Here is an 11,986-nt window from a genome sequence, read left to right as displayed (position 1 = left end):
GTAAGGGAATGTAGGATTTCCTAACCCACGGTCCTCTGTTCCATTCAACCTCCACTATATATGCCTATATTACGGGCTCCTAATGATAGGAGATTAGCAGTCGTAACTCCTGCAATCACACCAGACATCAGATAGGCTTTATCTGAGAGATGAGTGACTCTTAAAAAAGCTTGACTTCTAAGATATAGTAACAAATAAATATTCAGAGAAGAGTCTGTTTGTTTTCACTAACAGAGAGAGTATACCTAGAAAATTTTCAGATGGCACCGGAGTGGGAGCAGTTGCAGTCAGTGTTGAAGACACAAGTCAGGACCCAAAATGACACTGAGAAATGGGAGAGAAGCTGAGATCAACAAGATGAAACTCAAGCAAGTGCTGACTAGTACCCTTAGTGAGAAAGCCAACGTGTAAATAAAATACGAAGCAGTCAGCAGCTGACAAGGCATGGCATAAAAGGATCTCATCTTTAAAAGTGCAGGTCACTGTAACACTGCTGCAATAGAGAAGCTGAGCCTGTGTGTGAAGGTGAGCCAGGGCACCGCAGGAGCACCACACCAAAGATTAGGGAGGCTCTCATTGAGCTGCACCCGGGGCTTTGGCATTTCAGGATATCCCGGCTGCAGGGATCCCTCACAAGACACGTGTGGTGTGCTAGGCCCAGCCAAAGTCTTTGCCCTTTTTCAGCTCTGAAACAGGATGAGTGAGGTTGCAGAGGTAAGAAGGAAGATCACAGAATCATAGAATGATTGAATGGTTAGAGTTGGAAGGGACCTTAAAAACCGTTAGTGCCAACCCCCTTGCCATGGTTAAGGATACCTTCCACTGGACCAGGTTGCTCCAAGCTCCATCCAACGTGGCCTTGAACACTGCCAGGGATGGAGCAGCCACAGCTTCTCTGAGCAACCTGTGCCAGTGCCTCAGCACCCTCACAGTGAAGAATTTCTTCCCAATATCTAATGTAAATCTCCCCTCTGCCAGTTTAAAGCCATTCCTTCTTGTCCGATCACTACATGCCCTTGTAAAAAGTCCCTCTCCAGCAAAGTTTACAAATGCCAACCGTACTTTCCAGCACGAAAGAGGCTGGGGGGGCAGATGAGTTGCCCTTGGCATCAGGAGTCAAAGTCAGTACGGAGTGGAGCATGGACTCAGGTTAGGGGATAGGGCCATCTCTCCGTCAGGGCGACAAGCCCCGTAGGGTGCCGCAGAGGGTGGCTGTGGAGGATTTCCAGCACCAGGCGAGGAAGCTTACAAGGGCAACAAAAGATCAGGCACACGCCACCCACCCCTCACTGCCTTGAGGCGGGTGAGGGTCGCGGCCGGCCGGGAAGAGGGCGGGGGGGAGGCTGTGGCTTAGGCCGCTTTGCCCGCCCTTTTTCCGCTGCTTGGCGGGAAAGGCGGTTCGTTGGCAGGTACGGAGGAGAAGCGGCTGACGGGAGCAGGACAGCAGGGCAGCCGGACCACGACCCAGCCCGGAGGGAACCTCTCGGAGTGTTTCTCGGCCGACATGCCTGCCGAGGAGGAGCTGCCGGAGGCCGGCGAGCCGCAGTACCTGCGACAGGTCCGGCACATCCTGCAGCACGGCCACCGGAAGGAGGATCGCACAGGCACCGGCACCATCTCCATCTTCGGCATGCAGGCGCGATACAGCCTGAGAGGTCGGCACCGCCGAGACCCGCGGGACGCCCCGATCCCTGCCCCCCGCGGCTCCCCGGGGGGGACGCCATCTTGTCCCCAGGGCTGTCCCCCACTCGCCCGCCGAGGGCGATGCTTTCCCCCGTTCGGGGCCGGGGCTCGGACACGCTGCAGGGGCTGTAGCGGGGTTTCGGCCCGTCCTGTCCGCTCCTTCGCCTTCTCCCCGGCTGCCAGCCTGCGGCAACTCGCACCCCTCTTCCCCCTTTGCCTAACGGCCCGGCGTGGCCATGCCCTGCCCTATAGCCGTTACCTGGTGAGCAAACGGTTTAGATCTTGAGAGAGCCTGTCCTGGTCCTTCCTACCGTTAAAACATACTAGGAAGGATGGTTGTGAAATAGATTTGCCAACAATTTTATTTTAAGCCTCCCTTTTCCCTTGTGAATGCCTATGCATACATCCTTATGCTGCACCGTGGCGCCCTCTCGGTAGAGTTCATTCAAGTCTCCACGGGTAATTCATCTTGCCCCATTGTCCAGGAAAATGAAAGTCAGGTTCTTGTCTTCCTTGATCTGAATATGAGAATAACACGGTCTTTTCCAGCTTCTTCCTTCATATCCAAACCTCTGCATGTCAGGGGGTGGCATTACCCTCTATGTGGATAAAAACAAAAGTCGGTTCCCCCTTATGAATGGCGGTTTACCTCTGACACTCTGCAACTGTTTTTCAGATCAGTTTCCACTGCTGACGACGAAGAGGGTTTTCTGGAAAGGAGTGCTGGAGGAGCTGCTATGGTTCATCAAGGTTCAGTATTGGGATGTCTCTGTGGGTGGTGTGCCTGAGAGTGGTATTAACAGAATGGACTAGTGTGAATTAAGGAATTTGGTGTAACTGCAGATGTTTCCATTTATACAACAGGGCAGAAATACAGCCAAATAATATTTTGACTACACGTGGAAGTCAGTTATCTTCAAAACATTCTGTGCATTTTAGTGGAGACTGTTGCATTGTTACCAATCAGGAGAGTTTTTCTGCTATTTCTTTTTAAGGGAAGTAGTGTGAAATAGAGAGTTCTTTTGCTGATCTGACTATATCCCACAGTTATAAAACTTAGTACAGTCTTTTATTGGTGTTTGAGTAAGAAATAGTAATATGAAGCAGACTGTAGGCAGCTAAATGATCTACTTTTTAATACCGAGATAGCTTGTATTGATTTGAACAGAAATAAGCAGTGCGGAGCCAAACATAAAATGTAAGACTGGTTTAAACATTAGGCTTTTTAGCACAAAAACCTGAAATCTAATACAGCTAATAGCTGTATTTAGAGTATTAAAATTCAATGGTAGATAATATGTTATCAGGTAAGCGTTCCTTTATATGTAGTGGCGTTGTGCAGGTATGGGAAAGTCTGTCAAACCATTTGCTAGACAGCAGGACTCAAACGTACTTCATGTTCATTTTCTTAAAAATATAAAAGACTAAACACTCCCCAAAACAGAACACTTTCTTGTGCTGGAGTTTTGAGTGTGCTGACTTGGACGTGTTGCAGAAGCCAATGAAATTACTCAGGGTCATTTTGTCGTTCTTGTCGTTTTTGTCATTTTAACAAAGGGATTTTTAAGACCTTAAGCTCACTGTAGATATCTTGGCAAAGGCAACATTGAGGCCACGAATTTTTTGTTCGTGTTTTTTCATCCATCTGTAAAGTAAAATCTTGTTGTTTGCAAATGTGCATTATGAGTTGACCTTGAGGCTGTACTGTTTGTGCATTCCCAAAATTAGAAGGATCCCAAGTTAAACATAAGCATGACACTTCAAACTTCATCCTAGTATGCTGCTCCTAAATTTTATTCTATCATATGCAAGAACCTCATCCCATGCATAGATCAGACTGTTCATCCTTTATGAGTGGAGAAATACTGTAGACCAGCAAAGCTGAATACAGATGTTTCAAGTCATGTCCTTTGTGTTGGAATTAGGAGATAGACTTCTTACCGTCTGTGTTTTGTAGGGTTCTACAAATGCCAAAGAGCTCTCTGCAAAAGGTGTGAAGATTTGGGATGCTAATGGGTCACGTGAGTTCCTGGATAAGCAGGGTTTCAGCACCAGAGAGGAGGGGGATTTGGGACCAGTTTATGGTTTCCAGTGGAGGCACTTTGGAGCAGAATACAAAGATATGCACACAGGTAATTACATACAAATAAAGTCTTGATTGCTTAGAGAGACAACTGTGACACATCAGTTCCAGAGGCCTGGGTGGAGTGGACTATGGTTAAAGGGACAATTCACAATGTGAACTGATAGCCAGAATAAATACTGTTGGAGAAGGGTAATTTAATTTTATTTTTTTTTACTCAGTCTAGTTATCCTGAAAGATGTAGCTTTGTATATTGTAGTTTGGCATTTGTGGCACAGATCAGTCACAAGGCATACATTACTTTTTTTACTTCAATCTAGAGCATGTATGGTCACTGGTAGCTGGAAGGATATGTGTCTATTGCAGTGCAGAGATGTGAGCTAGCTCCGTTTCATAGCAGTGGAACACAGGCTGCCATCTCTGAATACCAATGCAGGGTCTGAATTTCCATGATAAATTGTGCTGGCAAGAACTGACATTTCTGCACTACATTCATTAAAGACTGTGAAAGAGAAGGATTTTTCCATTCTGCAGTTGGAACAAACTAGGATGTGTCCATAGCTGATGATGCTGTGGACAGAATAGCTGTAGCAAGTTATGATGTGAGCAGTACCTATTGGTATTATTTTCAGTGGAACTGGCTCATTAAACTTACTCTGAAATGTCTTGACTCTTTTCTAACTCACTGAAGGAGAGGATATACAAAATGTTTAGAGGACTGCTGTTAAAAAAAAAAGAGTCAAAAATAAACATTCCCTATCTGGTTTGTGTGATTTTTAACTCAGATTAACAACATGGTTAGTTATATTTTTTCCTCTTGGGTTTTCAGTATAGTCTCAAAGTTCACGTAAGTTACAGATGTTAGACTTATTGGCGTGTTGACTGCTGGCAGAACACAGTTCTGTACTAACACAAATGATACAAATTGTGAACTGACACATCTAACAAAGTTACTAAAACGTTTCACATTCCCAAACATAAAACCTCTGAGGCATAACATAATTTGGAAAAAATGAACAACATAAATTCCCGTAGGTTTCATTACTAATAGATTTCCTTAGGTTGCATTACCAATGGATAGGTAATTAGCTTCAGAAGCCAACATAACCATTTGACAAGGCTTCTGGCACAGTATTGCTGGCAGAAAAGTTCCCTGAGATGCTAATTGGGTATTAGCATCCTTTGTTGCAGCTTGGGTCTCCCTGTGACTGTTATTTGGTGTTGCTTTGCTATAGGAGTTATTAGAAAAAGTTAGTTACCAGCAATGCTGATTCACTGGCATGACTCAGAACAATGAGTAACATCTAATGACTGTTTTTCTGGAATCCATTCTAAGGTTCAGTTAATTCCAGTGAGTTTCTTATATAACTGGTATTGAACCTAAAAATCAGCCTGCGAACGTCATCAGGTGAAGTGTAATACCCTGTGCTATACATGATTAAAGTTCCCTTCTGGCACTAAATGCTATGGAAATTTAGTTTTCACACATGACCTTGTAAGTGCTAGATGAAGATGTTTATTCATCTGCCAAGAACTTCCTCCTTTTGAGCATGCAAAGGATGCCAGCACCCCATGTTACTGGTCTGGGCATATTGTTTCGGTTTTTACTTTTTGAAAGAAAGAGCACTGTAGCAGACACGTTTAACATCTAGAAAGACATCTTAATCCAGAAATGCATTGAGCAAATCAGTTTAAATACTATGAATAACTAGGTTATTCTTTCCCATTCCAATACAGCTTTTGTCCTATCTAGGTAACAAGTCATCATGAATGATAAAGTAAAATACTTTTTCCAGCTAATTATTTTGTATTACAGCTTTTGTCTCCTGGGATGTATTGTTTATGCAGACTTCTTATTTGGTCTTAAAAAATGTCAAGTTATTGAGGCTTGGAATAAAATGTTCTAAATAGGAATGGTCCTATTTTGGTGGGTGCTAAAGGTACACAAAGCACGCAAAAGAAATGGGGAACATACGAAAATACTATCATGAAAATTTCACAAGCCTTCAAGTATGCTAAAGAAGACCAAGAATAGCTTACGTTTGGAGGGTGCAACTGATAAATTCAGTCACTTTCAAAGTTACAGTTAAATCTTCAGAGGTTGTCGTTTGGGTATCACTTTTCAGTGGGATGTGGGCTGGGCTTTAAAAAAAAAAAGTGACTTGAATCTCTCTGGCTTAGATCTTATTTGGTATCTTTCTTCAGATTACTCCAACCAAGGAGTTGATCAGTTGCAAAAAGTGATTGAAATGATCAAAACCAATCCAGATGACAGAAGAATCATTATGTGTGCTTGGAATCCCAAAGGTATTGAACAGCAGACATTTAAGTAAATGCAGTTGCACATTATCTTGCTTTATGCTAAACTATGTTCTAATCCGGTGTCAACAGTCAGTTCCAGTTGGTGTCCTTGCTTACTCTCAAAACTTTTGAACCATTACTTCAAAGTTTTTCTCTTCACATGAAAGTGAGGGATCTACCAGGCTACCAGTGTCTTGGACATACAGTCTCTGTTCAAAGACAACCATTATTATTTTAAAAAGGTTAAAAAAAAAAAACAAACAAAAAAGAATATACCAAAGCAGTGTGTGTGGTTTTTCAGCCGTATAATAAATTGTAAACTTAACAAAAACCTTAGAACTAAAAAACTATTATTTGTGTTTTAATCATCTCCTTGAACATAGGTTTCTAGGTAGCCATTCACTGTATGTCTTCTAAATAAGAGCTACTGCCAAATAATGTTTAACTTCAGCAGCAGTAGATCTATGCACAAAAAAAAAAATCATCCAGAGGCAGAGCAAGTCTCTGAAAGGGGACACCCCATGCCATTGCTGTTATTTTTAAGGTTAAATATTGTCAGATATAAGGAGTTAGCTGGATAAAAGTTTTTCTTACTAAGCTGTAATTGTAATGTTTGCACTTGTAAGTGTGGATAAACACACAAAAGATCTTTTGTTTTCTGATTATTATTTTTTTACTGATCATTACTTTTATGTCTCAACAAGTGGTAAAGGCACATGGCAATAGCAAGAGAGTAAGATGAAGCAGTTGGAAGTCGCTTTAGGATATATGCTTAATTTTACCTTTAATGTCTTCCATTAGGGAAATCACCTGTCTCACCGAGTGGAGTAAAACTAAACTGCTGTGCAGCATTATGGCATAAATCTGCTGTGTGGAATATCTGTTTATGACTTTTCTGGTCATACAGCCCAGGAGACAGTGTGTCATGACCCAGATTTAATTGCTTAGGCAGCAAGTGATTTTAAACAAGAAAAGAAGCAACAAAATGATAGTGCAGTTGGATTTTTGCTCTACTGTCCCATAAAGTGCTTTTTCAGGTTTTGCATCTTCTACGTTTTTAACACTAATGCTGTTACATTTTTTTTTTCTTTACTCTTCTTCCTGTACTGCAATTGCTAGATATTTCTCTGATGGCTTTGCCTCCATGCCATGCCCTTTGCCAGTTCTATGTTCTCGATGGTGAATTATCATGCCAACTCTACCAAAGGTCTGGAGATATGGGACTAGGGGTGCCTTTCAATATTGCCAGCTATTCACTGCTTACTTATATGATTGCCCATGTCACAGGGCTAAAGGTAGGCTATTTAATCATTTTACTTAATCTTGTCTGAGAAGTGGGGGACTTAAAGATAAGGCTCTTCGTGTCATTCATGTCCAAGAAAAACTAGAATAAACATACTGTTCAAAATCTTGCTAATATATGTGTAAGAAAGGGCCTCATGAATTTAACGTGAGTTGTCTCTGTTTTGTACATGCAGTTAAGATCAGCAATGTAAGAATTCTTAAATTCACGTCAAGTGGACAGAAGATCCTCCAGATCTTTCTAATTGAATGTCAAAACTGACCTGTTCCACTAGCCTACCTCTTAGAAATCCGAACTGAGCACTTGTCTGCGTAGTAGTAGTAGAAGTAGACTGCGTGGTTCTAATTTACGGCCTGGGCTTAAACCACGACATGTCCTTATGAGATAGTGACATGTGAGTGATTAAATTTTGTAGCATGTGTTTTTTATTGGAGGCAAACAGTAGCTCAGTGATTGCTGTCAAGGTTCCAGTTTGGATATTCTGCCCATTTACTTCCAGCTATAATTTCAGCTGAGTATTTTTTTCATTTTCTACTGTATATGATCATGTAGAGTGGTAGTATGTGCTCAGATATCTATTGTCCTGACTCCAGATCTGTATTTTGTAATTTGGAGGAATAATTTAAATGCACCACAGTCTTGTACAAGTGAAATCCCCTTTTCTTTAAAGCATGTAAAAAATTATACTAGCAAGGCCCTTTGGGCCTGACCCTTCTGCTATCAGCAGCATGAAGGGGAACTTAAAATAGTGAAGTAGAGAAGAATTGGACTTCACAACAGTTGCAGACATATTAAATTAAGCCAAAGTACCAGAAAAAGTGAAGTTTAACATTATGTCCATTAAGTAGCTGTTGCCTCTGAACTGTTTCCTCTCACTCCTTTGGTGTGTTTTATCATCATGTATCTAAGGGTTGATCTGCATCGGTCAGAGGCCAGTAAAATAGCTGATAAAACCTGCAAAATTAAATTAGATTGCCTAGAGGCTGCTAAGTCACAGCACTTGACAGCTTGCAAAATCCATCTGGATGCTTAATAAGTGCTTTGGGGTTTAGCTTGTGACTGACACCTCCACTGCCACAAATTACATTGTTTAGTAGTGGCTAAGGCAACTAGTTTAAAACCAGCTTTGGCAAATCCTACTTATTAGAAGTGGAGTGGAAAAGCTAGTTGTCACTGTCCCATCTGGTTCCATCTTGGTGGGCATATCAGCAGTGCTCCATACATTTAACAAAGCTATTATCCTAGCAGGATTTCAAAGATAATTTTTTTGGTAAGCTAGTAGAAATTTCATGACATTTTTCATCAATTATGCATTAATCTGGGAAGATAGTGTCCTTCAAATCTTGCAAGGTTGTCTTGATAATCCAGTACAGAAGCTGCAATTCCACATTAGATGTAGGATGTTAAGAATCAATACTGTGAGCATTGTAATGTTTTTCTTTCTTGAAACCTGACTATTTGAAAAACACGTGTATTCTCCTTTCTCTTCAGCCTGGAGAGTTCATACACACATTAGGAGATGCGCACATATATCTGAATCACGTGGAACCTCTAAAAGTTCAAGTAAGTACTTAATCTGTATTCTTGTATCTTTCTGTCTTCCACAATGCTTATTCAATACAAAGTTATCTTGATACGTATCTTATTTAAATATCCTGTTGCAAATATTTGTCAGGCTTTTCTTCTTATTTCTAGCCTAATAGTTGCAACACCTTAACCTCTGTTCAACTTGGATTGCAAGCAGAAATACAATACAAACATGACTGAAATGTGCATCAGTGTACTATTTTAGAACCAAATTAGAGATCCAGACTTTGTACCCCTACTTTTGACTTCATCGTTCCAAAACCTTACAAAACCACTCTGCCTAACGCAGATAAACACAAAATAAAATTACTTCATAGTATATCAGAAAAGGATAACTTACCAATTCACAGAGTTAACCAGTATTAGTATTTGGCTGAATAAGGCTATATTTTCTTCACAAAGTAATCTGTTGCATTAGGAGCAAATCAGACTTAGCTCACACTGAATGTCCTCACTATCCTTGTGGTTCAAAACCATCCAGAGAACTACATGCTGGTTCAGACCTGAATGTTCCTTTAGGAAACTGCAGCACATCTGATGCACATCTGGGTCAGAATTTCCTGGGAATTTAGTTTCCTCTGGAAGGAATCTAATCTGTAACCACCAGAATTGCTCTGCAGACTGAATATGCTTGCATTTGGATGATCAGGGAATACACTTTAAAATTATGCTACTGCTCCCTATCAAAATACTAAAGTAGATTCTATTTAACTGTTGCTGTGGGTTTTCTTTTTTTGAGTATAAATCTTCTTGGGAAGGAGGGAAAATCTACATAGTGTAATCTGACTTGAGAGATTATTGAGATCTAATGTATAACATAAAATCTCTGCCTTCAAGTATTGGTTTTATACAATAAGCTTGCTTTTATTTCAGCTTCAGAGGGAGCCAAGACCTTTCCCCAAACTCAGAATTCTTCGTAAGGTTGAAGACATCAGTGACTTTAAGGCAGAAGACTTTCAGATTGATGATTATAATCCTCATCCACCTATTAAAATGGAGATGGCCGTTTAATGCTATAAACCAGTTTCTATTAATGTGAAAATGTACCTAAACTATTTAGCTTTTTCTGTTTTTAAAGTTATGGGGGTTTTATATACTTCAAAAGATACATATTTTATTACAGAAAAAGAAACAGAATTCTGCCTTCAGTACCAAGCTGTAGTTGTACAGAAAAGATGATTATTTATTCCTGCTGTACAGGTTTAAGTTGTTAGTGAGATCCTCTCCTACACATTGTTTCAGTTACCAGTGGCCACCTGTGTGTTGCCATTCAGTTACTGTGTGTGAGTAGCACTTACTTACATGCTTTATTTAGTACTGAAAATGAAAACTTTTACATATGATTCCTTCAAGGTTGTAGAAGTCTTTAAATATGTTCTAAAGAGTGTATCTTTAATAAAGCTTAAAAATCTTCTGGAGGGATGATGCATACTTAATTTTAGTATGTTTGTTTATAGCAGTAGTAAATAAGAGTTGGAAAGCAAAGGTAAATGCTGTTTCACTTTAGAATCTCAGAGGGTGAGAGCTAGCAGGGGAAAAGAAAACTTAAACTTCACATGGTCTTCATAGATGAATCAGCAGGAAGATGAAAGATCTTAATGGAGCCTTGCCTGAAATGCAATCTGCATAACGTCTCTCTATCAACTTTTTTTAATTATTATTTCCTAACCCTACATGAATTATGAATTTGCTATAAATCAAACAGACCTGTAGTCAAACAGATGTTGTCAAGTAGTGTTAGCAACAGTCTGCCGAGATTTAAAACCAGATCCCACAAACTTGTGGACTGTTTTTGCAGCCTGGAGCAGTACAAGTTAGAGATAGTAGTATTTGTAGGATTGGAGCCTATTAATTAAATTAAATTTAATTTAAATTAATTAAATCTTGCCAGAATTCAGTTTTCATCTCTCCTTATCCTTGCAACTTCTCCAGTAACTTCAGTCCTTATAAAATTCCTCTTCAGGAATTCAGTTGTGAATAGATCTACGGTTAATATTGACACATAGCATATTCAATACGTATTTGAACACATGGAGAAATGCATGGGGTTTTCTTATTAATTTTAAAGTCAGTAAACTGGTATAACTGAACAAGCTGTTCCAGCAGCTCTCCGTCCCATGCATGCACCAGCTGATGACATAAAGAGCTCTACAGGTGGCATTAGAAGTCAGTTCCTTACCAGCTCTGCCTATCCATAGCATTTCAAGTCCTTGCTGTTTGTTTGCCCTGCTAACTGCTACTCATTCTGTCTCATGATTTGGCCTTGAAGAGTTTCTGCTCTTCTGTCATTCCTCCTCTGAATACATCCTTTTATCATTTCCCTGCTTTCCAAGGGCAGTTCTATTGACTTGGAGATAGCATAGAAATTTCTTACCACTATGCTCAAATATCAGCTCCCTCTATGATCTACTTTCTTAGACAAGCTTTCCTAACCCACATTATTTCTGACATGTTATGATAAGTTGCAAAATTTGCCTTACTTCCATACCAGAAAGAGTATTAGTTATCTGGTTATGATAGATGAGGGGTCAGAAAAGAAGCAACTGTTTCTGAAGTTTGAGATGAACACCCACCTGATCAGCCATTAAATTCAATAGTCTCTTAATTAATCTGATTTGGTGAGTTTGCTACCATAGTGACTGCCATCTGTGAAGTGTGAACATGGAATGCAGCCCAGGTTTCAAATACCCACAAACTGTTCACTTTCACTTACTTGAAGTTTAATCCACACTTCTAACTTTCCTTTGTAGCCCACAGGTAGTTGGGCTTATAGGTTAAGACAGATGCATATGGTGACCACCATGTAGAAACACCTTTTTTAAGACAAAAAAAAAGAGAATAATCACCATAGTAATTTGCTACAGGAGTATTTTGTATCATTAATCTGCTTTCAAGGCTTTCAAATACTGGGATATAATCAAATATTACCAAGTGCTGGACTAATTTACAGAGATCCGCAAGTCCATACTAGAGAAAGACAGTGCTCAAAACCAAGGCATCCAAAGCCCTTAGGTGCAGCCCTAGAGCAT

The 11,986-nt window shown here is 40.3% G+C and overlaps 1 protein-coding gene across 1 annotated transcript; it reads left to right on the top strand.

The window, feature by feature from the left end:
• Positions 1 to 1,504: 1,504 nt before the first annotated feature.
• On the top strand, positions 1,505 to 9,968 carry TYMS (thymidylate synthetase; the record flags this gene model as incomplete). Its single annotated transcript, XM_080610882.1, has 7 exons — positions 1,505 to 1,655; positions 2,360 to 2,433; positions 3,641 to 3,815; positions 5,972 to 6,073; positions 7,187 to 7,362; positions 8,862 to 8,933; positions 9,831 to 9,968. The coding sequence occupies 7 exons, from the start codon at positions 1,505 to 1,507 to the stop codon at positions 9,966 to 9,968; spliced, it is 888 nt and encodes a 295-aa protein (XP_080467008.1).
• Positions 9,969 to 11,986: the final 2,018 nt, after the last annotated feature.

This window comes from Psittacula echo (genome assembly GCF_963264785.1).
Source record: "Psittacula echo genome assembly, chromosome: 2".
NCBI classification, from domain to species: domain Eukaryota; kingdom Metazoa; phylum Chordata; class Aves; order Psittaciformes; family Psittacidae; genus Psittacula; species Psittacula echo.
Note: the sequence above shows the minus strand (reverse complement) of the source record. Positions and strands in the feature narration are given on the sequence as shown.